The sequence below is a fragment of the Drosophila ananassae genome, chromosome 3L (assembly GCF_017639315.1).
Source record: "Drosophila ananassae strain 14024-0371.13 chromosome 3L, ASM1763931v2, whole genome shotgun sequence".
Taxonomy (NCBI): Eukaryota; Metazoa; Arthropoda; class Insecta; order Diptera; family Drosophilidae; genus Drosophila; species Drosophila ananassae.
In genome coordinates, this window is record NC_057929.1 from 23,376,548 (window position 1) to 23,402,838 (window position 26,291).

At 38.0% G+C, this 26,291-nt stretch overlaps 1 protein-coding gene across 3 annotated transcripts in view; it reads right to left on the minus strand.

Moving 5' to 3' along the window:
- Window positions 1–466: 466 nt before the first annotated feature.
- The window catches only part of LOC6496775 (mitogen-activated protein kinase ERK-A), a 68,806-nt gene continuing 42,981 nt past the window's right edge, over window positions 467–26,291 (minus strand). The window contains exons 8-9 of one of the 3 annotated variants that reach the window (XR_006507233.1): window positions 24,026–24,179; window positions 1,510–1,611 (exon numbers count right to left, since the gene is read on the minus strand). Coding sequence is in view for 2 of the 3 variants with exons in the window: in XM_014904707.3 (XP_014760193.1) it covers window positions 1,486–1,611 (126 nt within the window). In the remaining variant the exon portion in view is untranslated. Of the gene's footprint in view, window positions 1,612–24,025; window positions 24,180–25,178; window positions 25,351–26,291 lie in introns of those variants that run through there. The other 2 variants (XM_014904707.3, XM_032455701.2) reach the window with 2 other exon arrangements.

Here is a 26,291-nt window from a genome sequence, read left to right on the forward strand (position 1 = left end):
GCTACAGGCTCGGCCACCCATTATCCGCGTTGTAGCAGGACTAGGAGTCCATCGATGATCGACTTTGGGGTTTATAGTGGATTCTCCCCAAAACACATTAGGATCCATCAAGTCGACCCACTTCTCGAGAGGATTTTCCATTCTTGATCACGCTTTTCATCACTGCAGAGTTTTCCACGACATTTGAACGTTTTTTTTTATTGAAATAAGTAAATTGAAGACAAATTTGTAAAACTTGTGCTTTAAGTCGGAAAAAAGTTACCATTTTTGCGTGCATTCCTAAGATATCGAAAGTGGTGCTATTTTTTTTCTTAAATATTGCGGTCTTTTTTAGTAAAATATTAAAACAAGAGCAAGCAATAAATATTAAAAAAATAAAATTTATGATTTCATTAATTGAAATATATTCCAATGAAAAAAAAAGTTTGTTAAAATTTCATAGAAACCCAAAAATAAATGCATAAAACTGGATATTTAAACTTTTTATTAGTCTTCCAATTATATGGTAACTGATGGATGCCATTTTGATTATTAAATAAAAAAGAAAACCTTTGGCTCCGGCGAAGCCCAAGTTTATGTACCCTTTCAGTTAAGTAAGCGTAAAAATGGATAGAAGGACATGCTCATATCGAGTCAGAAGGTGATGTTGATCAAGAATATATACACATTATAGGGTCAGAGACGTCTCCTTCATTGCATTGCCCACTTTGAAAAAAAAATTATAATACTCTTTGCAAGAGTATACAAATTTTATGTACTAGGCATGCCCCTATAATTCAATATATGTATGGTAAAATTTGTACAATTTTTTCTTTTAGGTTTTTTTTCTTTGCTCTCGAGTTCAGAAAATACCTAAAGTTATGAAGCAAGTAAAATTATGGGAGGAGTAAAAAGATTCGATTTTGTCCGCCAGTGTTATTAAGATTACAAAGTGTCATCAAATTATATTATGGTGTGGATCATTATATAACTCGCCAGTATCAATAGTCATTCGCTATTACGCGTTTTTAAACTTGTTCTCAATATTAAACATTTAAACTGAAAGACTAAAAGATAACGATACAGCTGTAAAACATTATTTAAACTTGAATCGTTATGAAATATGTCAATTATAATGTGAATAATTCTATTCGTTATGGGTAAATAATGGGAAAATTATGGCAAAATGTTTAATGCTCTACACAGTTATACAAATATAATATTCAAATTAATAAATAATTTTTTGTTAATAATAATTACAGGCAGAACCCAAAACCATAAATTTCAAGTTTATTACCTGAACCTTAAACAAAAATAAAAATACAACTTCATTTCACTGTCTAACGAGAAATAATAATTCACTTATATAATACAAAGAAATTATAATCCAGATAAAATAATACGACGATGGTGGGTATAATAATTAAATCACAAATATGTTTTAGTTTTACTATTAGACTTAATCAAATATGAAATGGAGTGATCTTTTATTGATAATTGCAATTTTTAGAGGGTCTTTTCCGGTTGTCGTTCCTTAAATTTTAACGTCTCTTCGAAAATTAACGATTTCAAGGCATCTCGAGATATATCATCATTTTCCATATTAATACGGAAGGGTACTTCAGCAACAGGCTACATTGAAGAAAATAAGAAAAGTGTTACATATTATTACAATTTTATTTAAAAAATCAATATATTTCATAACATTATTAACTTTGACTCAACTATAGAAACGTACACTTTTTTTATTTACGATTGAAATATACGGCAAAGTGCCCAACATTTTTACTCCAATTTGTAGGAATGCAGGTTTACAGTTTAAGTTTAAATGGTTTTCAGGTTTAATAATATAAATAGGGGGTTTAAAGCTACCAGATTTTTGATAGCTTCAATTAATAAGCGTTCGAATCAATAAAAAAGAGTTCGATTTCAATAATTATTGGGGTTAATTCCGCTCAACAAAACAAGGTAGCGGCCGATCAATAATCAACTTTAAAATACAAGTGCTTAACTAAGAGCTTGGGAGCAGAAGCTCTACCAAAGCTCCCAAAGTAAATGTGCTGCAAAGAACAACAAATCGAATGCGAATATGGGCGAATCAAAGATGGAACTGCCGATAACGAGCAATATGTGTACCGTGGCGGCTAGTTACACTAAGAAAACTTATTAGTGATAATTACAATAATTGATGCTGGCACAAGTCCCAACATCCTCCGTTGGAAATTCAATTTTAAACAAAAATCCGGATGTGCATGGGACAGCTCAATCAGATAATCTTGCTCATGATTCCAAGGTCAATAATTCTCGGTTGCAGGCTATCGTGTTCAACCAAACCCAGAGTCATCCAGCGAGCGCATAAAAGGTTACATGGGTTTCCTTGTCAGCAGAACTTCTTTCAGGATCATCAGAATTAAAAATAAAACAAAAAATGAAAGCTAACTTCGGGCGGAGCCGAAGTTGATATACCGTTACAGTTAGGTAGCAATTATTATATATATACAGGATATATATTATTAAATATATACAGTATCGTATATAGTTAGCCGTTCCTTATTAGAATTTCACCATCAAATAAATTTTCTAATACAAATGATGGAAAAAGACCCAAGCATCTTTGAAACTAGCAAGGTTGTGCTATTTCCGATCGTTGAGTTATATGGCATTGGATATTGTGGGCCGACCTAATAAAATTTGAAAACTCACATTATTTTTACCAAAAGGGAATCTGTACCTAGTCCCATCTTCTAACTTAAAAAAACACCAAAGTTATGCCAATTCCGATCGTTCTATGACAGCTATAGGATATAGTCGGCCGATCCTTATGAAATTTTGTACAGGATATTTTGGCCAAATATAACATGTGTGGCAAGTCCCAACTCTCTAACTTAAAAAACACCAAAGTTATGGCATTTCCGATCAATCAGTTAATTTTTAATTTTAATTTTAATTTAAAGAGTATATATGCTTTATAGGGTCGGAGAGATCTCCTTCACTGCGTTGCACACTTTTGACCAAAATTATATTACCCTCTGCGAGGGTATAAAAAATACGTGTTTTAGTAAAGAAGTTCTGCTGACAACGCGGATGCACTTTTTCTGAGGGGCTGCCGGAAATGGCGTCGTAATGAGCGCCACTTTAATTCTTCTTTTAATTTCAAAAATTGTTATTAAGGGGGTCATCCCGTGTGCAGATTCGAAAAAATCGAAAAAATTTGTTATCATAAATTGTATCTATAAGTTATGTAGAATATATGGTTCAAAGGATTTTTCAATATTCGATGCCGTTAGAAAGTAATAGCGCTAAGAAGGAATGCGGTCGAACGCCCGGCGGCGTTCGCTCGACTTTTAATACTGTACTTCATTGCGCTAAAATTTCATCAATTTTTATTTTTTTTCGCTCAAAAAATTTATACAAATAAGTATTATAAGTAGTACAAAAATAAATAAGTTCTTGAAGATAAATACATAAACAAAAACAAGAAAGGAAAGCTAACAACGGGCGGAGCCGAAGTTTATATACCCTTGCAGTTGAGTCGCAGTCCGCTAGGTGGCGCCACGCATCTTACATTATTAGATATAAAGCGGATCGCATATAGTCGGCCGATCCTTATGAAATTTGGCAGATCAGATTATTTTGTCCAAAATAAAGTCTGTACCAAGTCCCATCTTTCTAACTTTTAAAACAACAAAGTTATGGCAATTCCGATCGTTCTATGATAGCTATAGGATATAGTCGGCCGATCCTTATGAAATTTTGTACACATGATATTTTCACATGATATATTTTGGTCAGATATAACAGCTGTGGAAAGTCTCAACCCTCTAACTTAAAAAATACCAAAGTTATAGCATTTCCGATCAATCAGTTATATGGCAGCTATAGGATATAGTCGACCGATCCCGGCCGTTCCGACTTATATACTACCTGCAAGGAAAAAAAGGACGTGTGCAAAGTTTCAACTCGATAGCTCCAAAACTGAGAGACTAGTTTGCGTAGAAACCGACAGACAGACAGACAGACGGACAGACAGATAGACGGACAGAAAGACAGACGGACAGACGGACATGCTTATATCGACTCAGGAGGTGACCCTGATCAAGAATATATATACTTTATGGGGTCGGAGATGTCTCCTTCACTGCGTTGCACACTTTTGACCAAAATTATAATACCCTCTGCAAGGGTATAACAAGAAAGGAAGTTCGGGCAGTTCCAAAGTTGATATACCCTTGCAGTTAGGTAGCAAATTTATATTATTATACAGTAGAACTCCAATTATCCGAACTCCGACTATCCGAATCGCCGATTATCCGAATCACAAGTCTTGACTTGACTTGCCTTAACTTGCCGTTGTGCCTACACTGACTTCCCCCCGCGATTGTTTGTTTTGATTAAAAAGTGTGATATTCACTTGCTCGAGGACGCTACTCTTTCGCTATGGCTTACTTTTGTTTGTGCGTGTACAATACTGTATTGTTTATATACCATGGCTTCGAAAAGAAAACGAAAATCCGATTATCCGAATATTTGATTATCCGAATGGGTCCCGGTCCCCTTTAATTCGGATAATTGGAGTTCTACTGTATATCGGATTGTATATAGTTGAAGAATTTCACCATCAAATCAATTTTCTAATAAAAATGTTGGAAACAGCCCCAAGAATCTTTAAAAACACCAAAGTTATGGCATTTCCGATCAATCAGTTATATAACATCTATAGGATATAGTCAACCGATCACGGCCGTTCCGACTTATATACTGCCTGCAAACAAAATAAGGATGTGTACAAAGTTTCAACTCGATAGCTTTAAAACTGAGAATCAATTTTCCAATAAAAATGATGGAAACAGCCCCTAGCATCTTTAACAAGAAAGGAAAGCTGAATGAGCCGAGCCGAAGGAATGAGCCGAAGTTTTTATAACTTCGGACTGAGCTGAAGTTTCTATACCCTTGCAGAATTTGATATAAGGTAGATTCGCTTAAAATATTCATAGGATAAATTTGTCATATCCTCACCTATTTAATTGAACATTTAGCCCTTTCATTCAAACAAAACTAGAGTAGGGTTTCAAGTGAAACTTCCAACATTTTAATATTGAATAATAAAATTATATGGTACTGACTGATTATATGGTATGGTTAAAAAACTTAAATAATTTCATGTTGAGTCTACAACCCTTTAAAATGTATATATATGTAGGTAAGTGTATTACCCGTGATATTTCTCCTTCATAACCTTTTAAGGGGGGGTTAGGGTTTTACAAATTTTTTTTTTCGATTTTTTTTTTTTTTTTTATTTTCTTATTAAAGAACCTTTCAAGAATACTGTGTCCAAATTTTAGATGGATAGGTGCATTATTAACAAAGATACAGCGATTTTAGCAACCCCACCTCCGAGCCAGGCCAACGGAGAGAAAAACTTCAAAGCGTTTGTCCCAAAACTCACTTTTTCAAAGTCGGTGCCCATCGAAACTTCAAAACTACTGAATCGATCGTTTTGAAATTTTTACCACTTCTTGCCAACATAATTGACCAGGTATCCCTGGAGAGTTTTTTCCAAATTTGTTTAAATTTCTATTTTTTAAATAACAAATTAGCCGATTTTTTTCCTCAAAAATCACGTTTTTCACTTCAAAGTGTTCCCAAAAATTTAAAAATCGGAACTTTTAAAAACCCTCCTCCTGGGAAAAATGTCTATCTAACGATAGAACTTTGATTTTTTGATTTCAGATAATCTACAACCGATATATGAGGGGCACCGCAATGCAACTTTTTTTCGAGGAGCCTGCTAATAATGGTCGCCATTGCCGTAGTTCTTATTATTTTTTTCTGAAAATTTTACAAAACATTCTTCAAATGTTGTACTTCAATCTAAAAATAGTTTAAATAAATAGATGTTTACCAGATCCTCAAAAAAAAAACATGAAAATGTGTCTTTTTTTGCTCGCTCAGACCCTAAAAAAAGCTTAACATAAACAATCGGTGTTCATTCCTATACACATAAAAAAAAATAAGCAAATTGCAATTTTTAGATCCGTATCGCTTCGCGTGTGCAGTGATATATTGCAGTGCAGTGATATATTTTGAAGTAATGTAATATTTTCATTAATTTTTCTTCCAATCATAGCCCTGCTCTGCTTCTTCATCTCTTACGGTGTTGCTTCTATTCTACTGCTTCTATTCTCTCCCAATAGAGATTCTTATCTCTATTCTTTGCATTTTACTAACTCGCACTAACTGCTCTCTTTAATCTCCCCGTTTCGTTTCCCTGGTACAGTGGTTCAAGGTTCAGTGGATAATAAAAACAAATAATATTAATAAATTAATTATTGAATTTTTTTTTTGCCCTGAAGTCTTGCCATAAAACATACTCCTCTTCCCAGCCTACCATCCAGTGCTGGCTGGAAGGACACGCTAAGTGTACCGGGTTCACGGCCTCAGTTTCGGATGCCATCTTCGAACCCTACTTTTTACTGTTTATTTCTTTCCCCTTGCCTTAACTAATTGACTTGTACTTATGTACGCTGATGAGTCATCACCGGCATTGATTTTTGCGGTCCTTTCTTTTATAAGTCGGAAGTTCCATAAAATGTTCTTCTGCACGAAGGAGTTTTCTTCTAGTTTTAGCGAGCTACACCTGACAAAACTCAACATCAAACGATGCTGGCAATGCGTCGTCTTTCTACAGTAATGTATCTGGTCCAGATGAAAGGAAGAATATTTAACCCTGTTACAGCAACTATCTGAATGGCACGTCTGGCAAAATTAAATTTTAGAAAAATTTAATATATATAAAAAACATAGATAACACCCTGTCTTTATTTATAGTAAGCTAAATGAAATCCTAGTCACCGTCTAAATTTTAGCTACACAATTGTTAAATAACACTAATTTACTTACAATCTGTCATATCTATAGTTCTATAGTCATATCCGAGATCTATAGCTTTATAACACATTGGAGTCGAAAATCGTCAGTGCATTCTGAACTCCCTTAAGGGGGCATGCATGCGCACTTGTAAATTTCAAAACATCGAATTTTTTTTTTTTGCATTTTCTTAAAGTGCTTATATTTAGAAATGTAAATGTGCACAAAATTTTGAAATGATCCGGTGAAAATTCACTGAGATACACATGTTTAAAGGAAGGGGCGTCCGGTTTATGTAATAGGGAGTTGAAAATTTAAACACGTTTTTCTCAAAACTACGTTTTTGAAGTCGGTGACCACTCTTACTCGAAAACTAGTGACTTGATTGTCTTGAAATTTAGCATGCTTTTTTAATACATAATAATCTAGTACTTAATCGAAGGATTGATTTTTTTATGCAAAACTTTTTTTTTACAGCTGAAAAACTACCGCTTTTTTTTTAACGAAAAACGATTGTTCAACTTTGATAGGTCGCCATTATTTTTTTTTTTAATATCCATCGATTAAGTACTAGATAAACTTTCAATAAATGTAAATCCGTTTCATTTTTTGATTTCCGACAATCCAGATTTCCACAGTCTTGGTCACCGCGACCCGTGTTTTTCAGACGGACCTCACATCGACGGGGCATAACTTTGAAACTGCTCAATATTTTCTACATTTTTTTAAGTTAACATTTAATTTAAGTTAAAATGATGTATTTTCACATTATAAAGCGATATTTCAAAAAAACTCAATAGTTTACGAGAAAAATATTCGGGAAAAATGTATGTTTTTTGGCGCTCCAACTGCGCATGCCCCATAATCACCCATTGACCTTATATACGAAACGGACCAACATTCAAATGGTACAACTCGTCCAAAAAAAGCAACTATATAGGTCGCCATTAGCACAAAAATGGTCAAAGGCGCCACAACTATCCTCAAACAAGTGCTAAAATGTTGAAGATCACGACCAAATGATTATCGAGCTTCAATACTGTGTACTATGACACAGCTATACTCAGTCGCTCCAGATTTCCCACAGAAGCAAAAGATAAATGGCTATCCGATGGGTGAATAAAAGTAAACGAACGGAAATGCAAACACGTCACGTTTACCGCAAAACAATCAGAATTGTCAAGCAAGCGAAGAAACGTACTTGGGACTACATTTAGATAGAATGACTATGTCGGCGACATATCGATGCAAAGAAAACGTAGTCTGTTCATCTATAGAGCTTTCTGCGGCCACTATCATCGAACTTTATCTCGTGGAAGTACGGTAGGTCTCTGAGTCAGAGTAAAGCCCATGAAAATATACGGTCCGTCTAACGGGAGCAGCACAATGAGGGTATTAGGTATAGAAATAATATAGGTATATTAGATCTTCTTGGCGGTCCCTCAGACCGGAGCAACACTCTGAGGAGGTTTTGGCATAAGTACCCCAAGATGATATTGAGTAACCAGAAGATTAACCTTGTTGTCGCAACTGTCTTTATTTTGGAAAAACCGTATCTTTTATAAGAATATATACATATAAATATATACATATATTGTATATATAAATATATACATATATTGTGGCTTAACTATAGTTAGATGGATGATCACAGTAAGGTCAACGTAAGGCCTACTACCTCTGATTATACTGACTCAAATTGCTTGGGGTTGCTTCTGATTTCGGGCCCGGGTATGGTACATGTAGGCGCCGTCTGATAGAGCTGGGTTATTGATCTAAGCATTAGGTACCACCATAGCTAAAACTTAAAGCTAATTGTCTTCATATTGGTCCTATGGTCCTAATTGGTCCTATGGTATCCAAATTTGGCAGACGGTCAAAAATACTGAAAACAATCACCAGGGCTATGGTGCTATATTAGAAAAAAAGAAACTTAATGTTCCACCAGTACGAGACGTTATTGCGGAGCATAAGGAAATACAGCTTCAAGATCTCAGTATCTGACTTCAGTAACACATTTGACTCTGTTAACCACTCGCTTCTTATAAGTAAACTCAGTCTTTTGGGATTCCCAACTGATCTTTTTATCTGGATTTCGAGCTACTTATCTGGGAGAACAAAACTTTGGCCCCTACTTTTTAGACTGTTTATTAATGACTTGCCCCTTGCCTTAACTAATTCACTTGTTTTTATGAACGCTGATGACGTTAAGCTATGCCTTCAGTATAAATTCACTAGCGCCCAGTCTAGACTTCAATCCGATTTGGATAAACTTCAAAATTGGTGTTTAGCAAATAACCTTACCTAGTTCTCACCTGGCTATATACTTTCTCTATGGGAACGCCTTAGAACTATAACTCAGGTTAACGAACTAGGTGTCCTATTAGATTTGAGACTTAAATTTACCGACCATATATCTATATGTTCGGACTACAATGGTCTCTACTACATCTTGTCACTTTGCTCCACTAAATATCTTAAATCGCTTTTTACAGGTTTATCTGCGCAACACTCTTCCTCGTGATATCTTTCTCCTACTCTTCGCTTAAACTATCTCGGATCTATTCCCGTGATTCGAGCCGTACATTACGCGTCAGCGCCCCTCGGTCGGTTGGACGGGAGGTGGGCTATACGTATGCAGTGCGAACCGCGCGCAATAATCCGTAGATTAGTCAATGACAAAAATGTATCGAGTGATGAGTACTCTGCCAGATAGTGCGAAGTATTTTTTAACAATGTGTGTGTGAAAAGTGTGAAGAAGTATTTTTTTACAAGTGAAAAAATAAGTGTGGAAAAAGTATTTTTATACCTGTGAAAATTCCAAAAAGGAAATAGTGTGTTTTAAAAAAAGCTTTTCAAAATATATTTAGAAAAAAGTTTGGGAACTATTTTCCTGATAACTCATTAACTTTCAGCTTAAAATTTCTTATTTCCATATTATTTACGTTTCTATAACAATTAATTTCCATAATTTTCCGTATGTTTAAATTTTTCAACTACCTCTAGGTAGAAAATATGCCGTGTGTGACACATTTATTACAAAAGTAACGGCGACAAGCTGCTTTACTTAATATTTCCGAATAAAGGAGCGGAATTCTCAGCACATCGCCAATGTTCGCACCAAGAACCCAGAATATCTGGAGGAATGTAGGTCCTGTGCCCTACCATAGCGCGTGCCCATATGAGACGAAGCGAAAGGATCCGTAACCGTGAGCGGCTTCGGGAAGCAGAAGCCCATTCTCATCGTCGGCAGTACTCCCAATACGGCTTCCTAGAGCGAATTCGGGATGCTGAAGCACATGCTGATCGGCGACAGAATCTTGACTACCATGTCCCAGAAAGGAATCGCGATGGAGGCACGCGCGACCTGCCGAGAGGACCCGCCAAGGAGCGCCGACGAGAGCAGGTGGAAAATACTGCTGATCATGAGTACTGCACCGATCCGGAGTACCGAATTTCCGAACGGATTCTGGATGCTGCTCGGAGGATCGATCCGGAGTACAGAATTTCTGAACGGATTCGGAATGCCGCAGCGCGCGCTGATCATCGGCAGGATTCAGAGGAACATTCAAGGGAACAGGAGAGAAAGGAGCACCGACAACGACGAAGGAACCCGGAAGACAGACAGGTAGAAGGAGGATTCGGGAGGAAAAAAATCGAAAAATGGCAGAGGATCGGCTAATAAACTTTAGGATGGACCCCCAAAACCGATTCGATGCCTCCCAAAGGCAGTCATAACGGAATATGGACGCAAGAGCAGAACTTTCGGAGGATGAGATGGAACAGGAACGAGAACTACAGCGTAAGGATTTGAACTACAGGATTCGATCAGCGGAGAGGAGTCTGTATCACAGGAACATAAAGGAAGGACCAACTGAAATTTGTGTCTGCTGTGGAGGAATGTGGTTCCGTACGCTGTAAGTGGATTATACATCCTGGCTATCTTCTCAAAAATTTCCCCTCCTAAACGTTAGCATCGCTTCTTATTTCAAGAAGCGCCTTATTTCATCGAGGATTATCCATCCTTATTTCATTGTTATTTCAGAAATAATTTATTGGTAATAATAATAACCATTTATTATTAGTTCATCCTTATTTTTGAGGATTATTTCTTTCGGCTATGAAAGACAATGGTATCCGATGCCAGAAGTGAACGTTCCAATTTTAGGTATTAACATTGTGACTGCGCTTCTACGCTTTTTCGACTCTACTCAAATAATCGAAGTCCATTTAAAGAGGAGGCTAGAGTACGCTCACAATTTCATGACTCAAACTATTCGACCCACTCGGGTCTTTGAAGCTATACGTCACTTAGTGAATACTGAGCTCGACAGAAAGCACAACATTTCACTTAACGAGCTGGCACCACTTCGAGGAAGTAATGAAATTCCATTTATTGTGGATGAATCCGATCGTGAAGCGGTAGAGTAGCACCTATCCCAAAGTAGCACCTATCCCAAAATTCTGTAGAGCTCGAAGAAAATTTTAAATCCCGGAGGCCATGAAACATTATTGGAAAATAATGATACTGCGATATGACACATTGCATTAGCACCGGGAGAAGGCCGCCGCCCAACAAGCTTAACGCTTGAAGATGGAGAGAAACTTTCATTTCCAACTATTTTTTGCGGAGAAATATTTAAAGGATATACAAACTATGTGAAAAAAAGCCAGATCCCAAATCCGTTTTTATGACCGTCGTTGCGCTGTGGTTTTTAAAGTTTAATATATGTATAGGTATAAATTTTACGAAATGCAGCGTATACAAAATTCAATTTCCATTACTCTACGCAAAAAATTTGGAGCAGCTATCGCTGGTAATCTGCGAGATGAGTCCTTTGTACATAGACTTGTGAAATATGATGATGGCTACCACTTACCGTCCTTAAAGGCGGTTTGCACCAGCTCATTGGGAGGCAGAGAAAAAGAAAGTGTTCAAACATAGAATGTCAAGAGATCGGACCGATGGGTATAAGTGATTAACATGGATTAACAACCATAAAAGCATGGTTTGAAAACGATCTCCTGCAGTCTAAACAAATATTTATGTGGTGCACTTGAAGCACTTAAGAAAGGGTCAGTCCGTTGATAAGTAGTTTTAAATAGATTTAAGATTGTCATGTATCTTTCTTGTAAGAGAAGTGTATGAAATAAAAAAAGGTTTTTAAACGGAACTCATTGGAGTAACACAATTATTACAAGGGGCTCCTCTTATCAGAAAGTGATAGACTTGATTCGACAATTCGGGCTGCCAACGTTTTTTATTACACTTTCCGCTGCTGAAACTAAGAGGAATAAACTTTTAGTTATCCTCTTTCTTCTATTGAATAATAGGGTTATAATCGAGGAAGAAGCGGTAGCTCTTTCCAGCTCCGAAAAGGCTCCGTTAATCCGATATGATACAGTCACGTGCTCTCGATACTTCGATTATAGGTATATACAGGTACCAATATATTTGGGGAATTCAATCTCCCATTTTTCCCAGAGGATCTCCTCATTTTCATGGCATGTACTGGCTTGCTGGTGGTCCTAAGCTCGACGGCGCCGAAAATACCGAGGAAATGGGGACGATCCTGAACTACTAGAAGTAATTCAGTATCAACGTCACAAGCACAGTTCATGTTGCCTAAGAGTTACGCGGACAGGAGTTTTGCCGATTTAATATGCCATACCCTCCAATGTCCGAAACGCTTGATTTGCATCCGATATAAAGAAACGAAGTAAATGTTGAAGAACATAAAACTTTGTAAAAAAAAATTAAGGAAACTTTAAGAACTATTCCAAATGAAGACGCAGCATTATTTAATAATGTTTAATATTTTCTGTCTAACCTTGAAACTATTTTTGAAGCCTACAAATTAGCCTTACGTACTAGAGTGAAAAAGTCATAATTTTTTGTTCGCAGACAATTTTCTGACCGACTGCTCAATGCTTATAATAAATATATTCTAGGCTTACACAGAGCTATATTAAATTTATCCTAGATGCCTACGCCTGTTGTAGTTATATCATTAACTACATAAACAAATCCAACAGAGGCGTATCGCAGTTGCTCCGTGAATCCATGCAGAAATAATAATATATAATGGGAATATATATATTAAGAGGAAATTGCAGCACATAGGGAACAAGTTTATTAACGCCACAGAAATATCCGCCCAAGAAGCATTATACAATATTTTGGGCCTGCATATGTCGGAAGAAAATGAACTTGCTATCTAGACAAACGAGTTCGATTGGCTCGCTGAAGAGAATAATTAAAGCGACAACCAAACAACTCGTTGGATATATTTAAGCGTATTATTCTTGACCGATATGCGCAAAGACAAGACCAGCAGATTTCGCACCTTGGTATAGATTTCTCAAGCAAAATACACAATCTGCCGCTAATTATAGTGATTTGGCAAATGATTTGGAGGGAGATGTAAAAGACGAAATTGCCGAGCAAAGCTATCCACTGATGGATCCATCAGTGGCCTGGTTGTGTTAACACACAAGAGCATCCCCTGAATCTTGGATGGGTTCGCATTCGCATTAACTCTTCGCCGTCTGATTATTTCCGAGAGCATTTAATGCTCTTCTATTCCATGCAAAATGAAGAAGCTGTACTTCTTTCCAACGACATTGAAAACACACTCAGACCTAATCATGAATCCATTAAGCTCATGCAAAGGAACTAGGATGAGTGTAGAGCTACCAGCTTTTTGATAGCGGCCGAATAAAATCAATGTCAAATTCAGGTTTATGATTATTGAGGGTTAATTCTACGCAATATAACGAAGTAGCCGCCCGTCAATAACAACTCCAAAATATGCAAGTGAGAACAAGAGCTTTCGTGCAGAAGTTCTTCCAAAGCTCCCAAAAACGTACACGCTACAAAGGACAACAAAGTGCACGCGAAACTGGGAGACAGACAGAGAAGATTAAATGCCGGTGCAGCTAATCAAATTATCAACATTCTAATCGGCTTATCTGGTGGCTGCTTAGCCCAACATCCTCCCCCCCTATTGAAGGGTGGGCTGGACAAACAATTCTCCACCAGAACGAGGCTACGTCGCACTGGTGCAACATTGCATGATGTCGGCGATTGCACGTTGGGCAACGGGAAGCTGAACATCCGCGTGCAAAATGGCCATCCTCCAAACATACAAAACAACGGGTCACCCAGGCCGTTGACTAGAAAGCTCATACGCCAAGACACCACGCAGGGCGCATAGAGCTGAACGGGCGTTAATAACCATGCACAAAGATCGGTTATTCGAAGATCTACCTCGGCTCACTTGGTTAGCTGGTGGATACGCAGCCAAAGAAATGGCGACGCATTCCGGCACCTTTGCTCCAAGAATCCATGTACTCCCAAGACGAAAGGCTGTCGTTGTTTCCGGCGAGAGTGTCTTCCAACTTGGCTTTTGTGACAGGATCCGACTTCTGAAGGACAATTTGGATGAGCAAGCATATTGGATCTCGGCAGCTGATCCGAAACTCATAATAGCCCGCATATGCCCATTGTATGTGGAAGAACCTGTCTTCCAATTTTTAGACGAAGAATTTAGAGCTTTGGCAGTGCCATGTATAGAGCAGAACGAAAATATTCAGGATGACAATGCTACAAATAACCCTGAAGAAGATGGCGAACTTCAATTGATTAGAATCCCCCTTCAGTTGACTAGTTAGTTTATAATGATGACCTTTCTTCCCTAACTCGACTACAAACAAAGACAATATTATGCACATGTGATGCATAATGCTTTTTGAACAAAATATATTTTACGAACACTTTGGTGGAGGGGAAGGTGTAGGAAAAGCTGACTGTTTAAGCCATATATAAGTCTGTTACTTGGCAAGCCAACAAGCTTCCTGGTGCTACGGATTGGGCAAAGGTTTTATTATGTGCTTCACCTGCGGAAAAGCTGTTTTTTGGAAGTGGCTTGTATAACTCAGGTCATATGTTCTTCATCTCAAAACAACTGTCAAATAAATGGTTACTGTCAATATAAACACATGTGACGGACTTGTAAATGGAGCAACTGGTTAGCTAAAGCAAATTGACCACTGCTTAGTTTAGTAACGCGACTTTGGATTTTTATTAATTTTTTGAAGCCCATGATTGGTTGGCCAGATCAAAAGTTCGCAACAATCCAGATCCCGAATGGACTCCCGCAGTAAAAGCCTCTCGAGTTTTTCAGTGTCGAAGATCAGAGCATGCTTCTGTTGACAGAAAACAATTCCCAATTGTTGTTGCTGAGGCTATTACCATCCATAAAAGCCAAGGAGAAACATATAGCAAAGTCGTCGTGCATTTTAAAAGAGGCATTAAGCAAACGTCACTATATGTTGGATGCAGTAGAGCCACTAGCGCATCGGGACTTTTTCTTTTAGGGGACTTGGTTCCTTCAACAAGATTTGGGGCTCTAAATGTCCAAGACGAACTTCAAAATTTAGGAGAGGGCAAGTTCTTGACTACGCATTAAGTACGAGCTTGGGGTTCCATTTGTTGAGTCTCTTCGAACCCATCCCGAAGATATTTTTAACGACTTATTATTTGCTCTGCAAATTTTCTTTGTTTTGTTAAGCTTGGAGTCTTCTCAGCGAAGATTTCACTTTGCAAGAATTCGATATTATAAAAAGAATTAATAGCAATCGATTAAATGGTTTTGGGAAAAATGGAATAATTATTTATGCCAAGCAAAACATTTCTGAAAATTTAGTGTTTTTCTTTGAGACAATAAGCCTTTGAATCCAAGAACCATCTTGTATCTTGATATCGTGATAAATTTTATATTGTTGTTTATAGGAACCCTGCGTTTCCTATAGCACAATTTCGAAATTAAGTTATGGCAGAGTAGAAAGAATACTCAGATTAGAAAACAATAGGAAACTGGTAATATTATGAGATTTTAATATATGCAGATCCAGAAGCACTGATCAACTTGAAGAGGCTTTAAGTGAACATAACCTTAGTCCAATCAATAATATTGCCACTAAAATGAGCTGAGGAATGCTGTAGCTAATTCATACAAAACAAGCTACAGTCATCATGATGGAAGTTTCTTAAACTATTAATTTATTTAATTTACTTATCATACTTATTATTAATTTATTCATTAAGTATATTAAGTATGTTAACATAAATTGTATATATTTATAAAAATTAGTAATATGCTTGTAGATTTAGATAAATTGTTTATTTAAAAGGTGCAATACAAATTAAGTTATTTCCCTCTCGTAGATTGAGACCTTGTCGTGGTGAGGGGACTGAGTATGTGAGGATTCTTTATAAACATCACGGAAACCAGCATCAATCTTTCGTTTTAATTAGCTTATACAATATACTATATATTCATCGAATTAATAAAAGAATAATTTAAGTTTAACTCTACAGAAAACACTATTTTTATACCCTTGCAGAAGGTATTACAATTTCGGTCAAAAGTGTGCAACGCAGTGAAGGAGACATCTCCGACCCTATAAAGTATATACATATATTCTTGATCAGAATCACCTCCTGAGTCGATATGAGCATGTCCGTCTGTCCGTTTGTCTGTTTCTACGCAAGTCTAGTCTCTCAGTTTTAAAGCTATCGACTTGAAACTTTGCACACACTCTTCATTCCTTTGCAGGCAGTATATAAGTCGGAACGGCCGGGATCGGTCAACTATACCTATAGCTGGCATATAACAGATTGATCGGAAATGCCATAACTTCGTTGGTTTTCAAGTTAGAAGGATGGGACTTTCTATGCATTCTAATTTGGGCAAACTTATACGATCTCCCAAATTTCATAAGGATCGGCCGTCTATATCTTTTAGCTGCCATATAACTGATTGATCGGAACTCGCTATAACTTCGTTGTTTTTCAAGTTAGAAGGATGGGAGTTTCAGTGGATTCCTCTTTGGGCAAAATAATTCGTTATGCCAAATTCATAAGGATCCGCCAACTATAAACGATCCGCTATATATCTAATAATATAGGATGCGTGGCGCCACCTAGCGGACTGCGGCTCAACTGCATGGGTTTTTTTTTTAAATTTTCTTATAAATTTCCACAGAATCTCGAGAATATTCTCTTATTCTTAAAAGTTTCGGAGATACAGCCTTGAAAAGGTGGACGCTCGAGGTCACGTATAGGCAGAGCGGAAACTTTTTTTTTTTTTTTAAAACATTGCTTTGATTTCTTGAAACTTCTCTTTGGGAGACTAACAAGAGGTGTATCAAATCTAGGAATCTTTTTGCTTCTGAATTTTGTCTTTCACGGCGAGGATGCCCAGATGGATGTTTTCGTTGCGAACATACCAAGGTGCCCCAGTGATAGTTCTCAAGATTTTTAATTGTGCGCGCTTTATGATGTCTATGTTGCTGCTGCTCGCGTTCCCCAAAAGCTGGGAGCCATACGTTCAGATTGGCTTTAGGACTAAATTGTAGAGTAGTAGCTTGTAGTCCACGCACAGAGGCCATGGAGGCTGCTTTCTTTCAGTTTTAGGTGCACCTTCTTTCATTCGATGTGCTTACGCCAGGTTAGTCGTCTATCAAGGTTACTTCGTTAGCTTGAGGGATCTGCATGCCGTTTAGTGAAAGAGGAGGACATGTTTGTCTATTAAGAGTAAGCGAGTAATGTTTACATTTTTGTTCGTTTATTTTAATGCGCCAATCGGATAGCCACCTTTCCACTACTATTAGATGATTAGCCAGTTGGTTTGTAGCTTGCGTTGGGCATCTGGAGCGACTAAGGATAGCGGTATCGTCGGCGAAAGTTGACGTTGTTAGTTGTGCGTTTGTGGAATTATCCGCAGTATACAAAACATATAGTCACGGGCCGAGTGCGCTTCCTTGTGAAACTCCAGCTGCGATGTTGCAGTCGCCCGAAGTAGCTGCGTTGCATCTCACTGAGAATACCCTATTGTAAAGGTATGATTACAGTAGCTTGTGGATGTATGTTGGCAAATACGTTTTAATTTTGTGCATGAGTCCATTAAGCCAAACTCGGTCGAAAGCTGAGATACGTCGAGAAAAATAACGCTACAGTATTCTCGCTGGTCGAAGGCTGAGCGTATCTGCATCTTCAGATGTTAATCTGTTTACTTGTTCGATGATTCCGTGGTTTTTTCGGAAGCCACATTGGAATGCCGGGGTAATGTTGCACGCTTCCAGATGTGGTGTTATTCGAGTTAGAAAGCATTTTTCAAACAATTTAGACAAAAAAGACAGAAGTCTTGTTGGTCTGTACGATGACGGTGTTGTGTGGTCTTTTCCAGACTTCGGTATCATTATAATGATGGATTTCTTCCACTTTTTTGGAAAATAGCCAAGATTAATGATACCATTAAATAGTTTGCAGACGACCTCTATAGCGCGTTTTGGAAGTTCGATCAGCATCTTTGGCGTCAGTAGGTCGCCACCGGGAGCCTTTTTGGGTTTTAGCTCTTATCGGGGTGGTTGTTTCGATTGGGCGCTAAGATATGGGTAAGCCCTTCACAGGGGATACTTTGTGCTTGTTGGCGAAAGATTCTGGATGTACCTCAGCTTTGCAGTTTCTTCCTGTTGATGAAGAGCCTGGTAGAGTGATCGGGTTGCTTCCTTAAGGCGTTGCTCTAAAGATGGTTATCTGCTGTTTTCCCAATCACGATGCGTGCGCCTCTTTACTCGCTCGACCTGTTCGATTTGCTGATTAGATTTGTGGTATTTGTTTCGGTCTTCTTTCTCCCCTTGAGGATTAGAGATTTTTCTTCCAGTACGCTCGTAGTGTAGCCGATGTCCGATTCCATGTTAAACTCCGGGGCGAGTTTTATGTGGGCACTCACGTACTTTTTGTATTTAAGCCACTAGACATCACTAGACGTGATCTCCAGTGTGTATGTTTGGCGTTGTAGTCTCCTGCGGCTATAAAACAATCCCCAAGTGAATTGTAGAAGTCCATAAATTGTCCTTCCGAGGTTGAGAAACGAGGAGGGCAGTAAACGGCAGCGATTTAACGGCTCCAGTTTCTTGACTGAATTTGTATCGATGTGGCCTGCAAGAAGTTTGTTGCAAACCTTTTTTGAAAATGGTGTATTAAGCGTTCTCTGATTAGAACTCTACTTCCGCCGTGGGCTTTCCCATCTGGGTGACCAGTACACATACATACTTGTACACCATACATCCTCTATAGTTTGCCGTATGGTTGCTTCCGCAGTTTCCACATTTCTTCGCGGTACTTTCCTTGTTTGTAGTGCAGTAAGTGGAGTTGAGGGTGTCCCCGCAGACTACACAGACCTAGTGTGTCCATACTCTTGGCAGTTATTGCATTGCACTGGACCTTTGCGTTTATGTGGCTCTTCAACTGTGATTCTCCGATGAAAAAGATATTGCAGCTTGTAGATTGGGTGGACTTCATTCTTCTTCAGCGACCTGCTTTCTGGCTCGAGCTCGACCTTGAAGAGTGGTTGTGGCTTTTTATCTTTATTTAGAATGTTAATAACGTTCTTGGCGGCGAAGCCCTTTTCTTACTACCACATGTATGCCCTTGCTGCTTTTCAGCTGGTACGTGTAATAGCTTATCGGATCATTGTCCAAATATTTGGACACGATACGGAAGTGCTCTTCAGTCTTGGTTTGCACCTTTGTTTAGTGGATGTTCCCTTTGATAATTCGGTTAACCAGGGCACTCGAGTTTTTCTCCCTGATATAGATTGGAGGGGCTTGGGTTTGCTGCGGTGTCTGGCGCTGGTTGGTTTTCGTCAACCTCCGCCAGTAGGCCAAATCTGTTACTACTGGATCTTCCTGCTTCTTCGTTGATCTTCTGGACGCGGTTAATTTTTGTTTTATTGCCTGCCGGATTACTCTGCGGGCTGAGCTTGCGCTTAAATTGGATGTAGCGATCCAGTCCAGTCTATATGGCCGGGGCAGTTTTAGCACTTTCCGAAGTTGATGTTTTTTTACTCGCTGTAATCGTTGATGTCGCGGTATTTTGAGTTGCAGTGGATGTCGCTGTGGTTGCAGAAATTGCAGCACTGCTAGTTGTAGGTGCGAAATTGGGTTCCGCCATTGGAGGGGGGGTTTTACACTGCGAACTTTATGACGCGGGAGTCGGAGTGAGCAGAGCGGGTGAGCCGGCTTGGTTTTTATTTGCCGATTTTTTCCATTTCGATATCGCGGGTTGAAAAGTAAGAGTAGAAGGCGTTTCTTTGGTTACCCCAGATATTTTTTTTGTGTTGCAGTTTTCCCGGAGCTCGGGCAAAGCACGTCCGCTCAGTTCGGTAGTTCGCCGTTCGCCAAAAGTATGTGTTACGCTATCAGCGTTTTGATAGCGGCCGAAATAACAAGGTTCAATTTCTGTTTTAAATATTTATTATGGGTCAATTTAACCCCAAAAACCGATCCAAAACAATGCCGAATAACAAGTGCATAAAACTAAGCTCCCAAAGTGCATGCGCTACAAAAGTACAACAAAGGGCATGCGAATCTGGGAGAATCAAAGAATATGGAACTGCTGATAGCGGGCAATTAGTGGACCGCTGCGGCTAGTTACACTGACAGAAATAATTAGTAATAATTACGATATTTGATACTGGCATAAGTCGTCCCAATATTATGTTTTCAAAGTCAGTTGAGCCACGTTCCCGCTTCTTCTTTCTAACTCGGTCTTCAACCTTACGCAGGTCACATATGCCATTTGTATATATATGTATAAACCAAATCAATAAAATAATTGTATATATACAGTGAAATCTAAAAGTGCCTAATATTTTTAAAGCCTAAATTTAAAACATTAAATAAAGCTGCGGATAACGCCCGGTAACTGATCATTGGTGAACCCCGACGTTATTGTGCTTAGGAAAATAAATTGTTGAAAATTTGAGCTACACGGCTTAAAATATATAAACATAAACATATTTCTACATTAAAAAACATTATTCGGATTGTGATTTGTGTGCGCAATATTAATATCTGCTCCCACATATCACACACATATAACGTATATTCGCTGTTTGTAGAGTGCTAAAATCGCTCATACATATATTACCCCGTGATAAAGCAGCACAGTGGGTCATGAACTGACAATAAACAAACGAACTAAAATAAAATTTTTGTTGCGAAAATGAATCCGTTTTTGTGCCTCTCCTGGAAGAAAAGTATTCCTGAGCCAAAGTGCAGCAGATTGCTAGCTGCTAGGTGGAAGGAAATGCAAGCTGACTCGGATTCCTTGGATTCCATTCCAACGTGGGAGTCTATCGCCAAGTTTCCTTGAGCAGAGATGCCAGAGTTTGTCACATGCACCAAACTTTGCGGTAGGACGACGTAGATCCTTTTATCCAGGTAACTCTGCATTTGTGATTACAAACTCATACATGCCTGATAATCGTTTAGGCGAAATTTATGCCGTAAGTGCCTTGGATCTGGGCACTTATCTCGGCATTGCAATGCGTCAAGCTGACGTGCGTGTGGACGCAGCAGACGCAGTCTGCTTCATTTCGTTTTGGTGATGTGGTGCTGCTAGCCACTGCCAATATTCTCGTCAGAAACCGCTTCGGAGTTCTACTGCCCTGCCGAGCGCTGCTCGATTCTGGCTCGCAGGTGCATCTAGTCACTTCAAGGTGAGGTTCTCATTGCAGCTGAGCATTCAGAGTTGCTCGTCCAGCCTCAGACGGAGCCGCTGAAGGTGGAGTCTCAACGTTGTCTCAGTTGTGTTTTCAAGCCAAAGTGGAAGCGCCTCCGCAAGGGGCTCAGCAAGAAAAAATAAATATTGCAACACTTGGAGAAGCGTCTGGCCGGGATCTGCACAGTGTTGGCTAGTGTGATAGGTAATATATTACCCAGAGTGGATGTGAAACCGCTCTTGGACTTTGGCGAAATGGCTACCGAGATGCGCAGCTGGAGTGACAACGAGAATGAAGACGACGATAACGGAGTGTGTCGGGGCGCTGCTGAGGACGGCGTCCGGAGCTACAAGGCGGGCAGTCAACAAATTGTGCCTGCTGCCCCTTCATGATGCTGTTGCTGGGGGAGTATATTGGGTCAAGCAGCCGCCGGAAAGTTTGGTCGGCAATAATTTATTGAATTTGTTTATCTTTTCTTTATCTTTATGTCTATTCGCTTCGCTCGCTCTCGTGTATTCGATCGGCCACATGCATCTGCCGTCATGCGGTATCTCTCGGTCGCTCCGCAGCATTATAGAAGCGTTGAGCCGCGCTCACGCGTCTATAATTCTAATTGGGTCTTCAACCCTACGCAGGTCACATATGCCATTTGTATATATATACATGACATATATATAAACATATGTATAAACCAAATCAGTTAAGGGGTTAGTAGGTTTACTAGGCCCCAAAAATGGCTATTTTCAAAAAGTTTTTTTTTATAAAGAATGAAAAATTTCTTTCAACTTTTAAGTTTCTTAAATATACATATTTGAAGAACAATTTTTGAAGTTTTCAGAAAGAAATATAAAACAGTCAGCCATTGAGACGTAATTTATGGTGACCCCTGAAAAAGGGTGCTTTCGCGTGGACAGCACAATTCCCGAAATAATCGTGAAAAATGAAAAGACAATATATTTTCTTTTAGTACAGACCTACAACTAGAAATTGAACAAAGGAAAAAAATTAAGTGAAAATTGGATTTTCGTTTTCGAGAATCGAGAAATAAAATAATCAAGTTCTTTAGAATCGTATCTCGAAGGCCTGTGTAAAATTTGATAAAGATCGGTTGAGTAGTTTCCGAGAAATCTTGTCAACCGACTTTGAAAACATGCATAGTTTTGAGAAAAACGCGTTTAAAGTTTGCGCTCTGCTTATACCTGACCTCAACCGTCCACCTTTTCAAGGCTGTATCTCCGATACTTTTATTCGAATCGATTTGAAATTGTTGGTGAATATTCTCGAGATTCTGTAGCAATTAATAAGAAAATAAAAAAAAAAACGATTTTTGTAAGCTGCCAAACCCACCTAACCATTTAAATAAATTGTATTCATACATCGAAATCTTAAAGTGCTTGTTTTTATTAAAGCCGTGAATTGAAACATTAAATAAAGCTCCCGAAGACGCTCGGTAACTGAACAGCCAGTTTTTAGAAAATGGTGATGGAACAGAAATTATAATAGTAGAAGGACGATTATCGCATACAAATGATCCATATGCCACTAAACACATTTTTTTGTTGCCGAGAAATAATATCATTGATCTATTCTGTGTATAGGAGCACAACACAAGAACTAGTTTTATAATGCTAGAAGTCCAAACATTGCGGAATGGTACTTCCTCTTTCTGAAAAAGACCTTTTCCGGCTCACTAGATCATGGGAGCACTGCCTTCCAGTAGAGTGCAAGAGATAGAGTGCATCATTTTGAACAGTGCACATTGGGATGAAATGCTTTTATTTTGGCCACAACCGTAATTTAAAAGCTAGAAAGTTGAAACTTGGTGAAATTGACTCTTATATTATTTGTGAATTTTCTATTTCGAATTTTTTCCCACATTATAGAACTGAAGTATAACTTATATAAAATTCATATTAATGTTGTTATATTTTTTTATTCTTTTTTTTTATCCACGATTGTTAGAAAATTTTAGTTTTTTAATATTTCTGCATATAACATAGCTTAACTACCGAAAACTTAAAAATAATTATTATATTAATATAAACGTTCTTCTAAATCAAAATCAAAATATGGTATACTTTTAAGCTCGTCTTCAAAACTATATACTTTTGCTGTATCTTCCGGTTTTGGAGAAACTAAAAGGGCAATAACTTCACTTGGCAATGAGTGTGATTTTAAACTCTTTTATGGAGCGATGTTTGATAAGTAAGGCTAAACCAAAGCTATTTTTCCTGGCATTTCTATGGCGCTTGTAATATTTTTTGCGAGCCTCAAATGCATTTTAGCCTAAGCAACCAACAGAAAGTTCAGATGATTCATTTATTTGTGGACCATGTACAAAAATTTTGTGGACCGAAGCGAAATGCAAAGCGGTTCTTCACAAGATTTCTTAAACTTATTTTAACAAACCTCATATTCGCACGCTAGTTGTTGCCTGAATTTTCATCCTGTTATTTGAATCCTGTTGTATCTTGCTATATATGCTCCACGAAACACAAATATTTTAAGGTTAGAATCAACAAAAGTACTGTTAACGTATTTCATTAAAAACATGACAACACAAAATCACATATAATTGAACACATATACAAGTATTTTCTACATACCATGCGAAAAATTTTCCATATTTAAGGTATTTCAGTTGGTCAAACTGTTTAAAAATACAAAAGCGTCAAAATTAAGAAACTTGTCTAATCAGCAAGCATACACGCACCACGTGGCACGAACAGCTGACTTTCAAGGGCTGGTGGAAGACAAGGACTGCACAATAAAATACAATTAAATATTTTCGATGTTTAGGGACTTTTCTTAGCTTGAAATAATTGTAACATATATTACCACGAAGATATCACAAGAAAGAGTGTTGCACAGATAAGGCGTTTAATATAAGCGATTTAAGATTATTTGTGGAGCAAAGTGGCAAGATGTGGTAGAGACCATTGTAGTCCGAACATAATACCCTGAACTGATTGTGTTGGGCATATATCGAACTACAATGGCTGAGGAGTAGAGGACGAAAGTTTCTAGTCCTTCTACTAGGAGCGTTAAAATTTACGCGTGTTAGTAAATGCTGGCTGTCTACATTTCCATAAATAAGATTATATAGAAGAATGACACCCAGCATCGTTCTACGGTTTGTTAATGATGATAAGTGGATTAGTAAAAGTCTACTACGATAGGAGGGGAGGTAAAGATTTGCATTCCAATTAAGTCCCCAAAGAGCGAAAGTAAGGAAGTTTTTTTGTACAGATTCAATACAGTGATCTTGGCGTACTCCATATTGAGGACTCATACTCAAGAATCGGACGCACCAGTGATGTATATAATGTTTTTGTTATGTACTGGTCATTAAATTCTTTTGATCATCTTTTAATAAAACCAAGCACACCCATAGCTTTTTAACTATGATAGATATATGGTTGGTAAATTTAAGTCTCAAATCTAATAGGACACCTAGATCGTTAACCTGAGTTAATCGTTCGAAGGCCCATGTACGTTCCCATAGAGAAAGTACATGACTTGAAAGTCCTTCGTTCAAGTTCTGGTGGGGACTAGATCGGTAAAAAGACATGATTTTACATTTCGATCCATTAAGCTTTAGGTTATTTGCTAAACACTAATTTTGAAGTTTATCCAAATCGGATTGAAGTCTAGACTGGGCGCTAGTGAATTTATACTGAAGGCATAGCTTAAGGGGTTAGGTGGGTCTGGGAGTCCAAAAAAATGGCATATTTTCAAAAATTTTTTTTTTATATAAAGAATGAAATATTTTATTGGAACTTTTAGGATTATTAAATATACATATTTAAAGATGAATTTCTAAAATTTTGAGAAAAAAATATTTTACAGTTAGCCATCGAGACGTCATTTGCCATGACTCCTGGGAAAAAAGGTGCTTTCGCGTTGACAGCACAATTCCTAACAGAATCATCTAAAATGAAAAAAACAAATATTTTCCTTTAGTACAGACCTAAAACTAGAAACTGAACGAAGGAAAACAAAATCAAGCAAAAATTGGATTTTTGGGACACCTTTTTGCAAAAAAATTCAAATTTTGGTGAAATTTTTCGAACATTTTTATTTTTTTTTAAATAGTTGTAATCAACGAAAATAAAAATCCTTCGTTCAAGTTGTAGATAATCGTATCTCGAAGGCCTGTGCAAAATTTTATCAAGATCGGTTGAGTAGTTTCCGAGAAATCTTGACAACCGATTTCAAAAACACAGTTTTGAGAAAAACGCGTTTAAAGTTTGCGCTCTGTCTATAGCTGACCTCGAGCGTCCACCTTTTCAGGACTGTATCTCCGAATCTTTTATTCCAATCGACTTGAAAATTTGGGAGAATATTCTCAAGATTCTGGAAAATTTTATAAAAAAAATAAAAAAAAAAAAACGATTTTTTTTTGCCGCCAGACCCACCTAACCCCTTAACGTGATCAGTGTACATAAGTACACGTAAATTAGTTAAGGCAAGGGGCACGTCGTTAATAAACAGTGTAAAATGTAGGGGTCCTAGATGGCTTCCTTGGGGCACCCAAGATGTTGCGCGGACTATACGCGAGGTAACATCTTTAAAGAAGACACGTTGACTTCTCCCAGATAAGTAGCTCGAAATCCAGATAAGTTCAGTTGGGAATCCCAAAAGACTGAGTTTACTTATAAGAAGCGAATGGTTAACAGAGTCAAATGCTTTACTGAAGTCCGTGTTAATGACGTCTGTTTGTAAGCAATTCCGGAACCCATCCGTGATAAAAGATGTTAGCTCCAATAAATTGGTAGTGGTGGAGCGGTGCTTCATAAATCCATGCTGACACGGAGTTATTATTGAACTACATAGGTGTTGCAAATGTGGAGTTTTTCAAAAAGCTTTGGA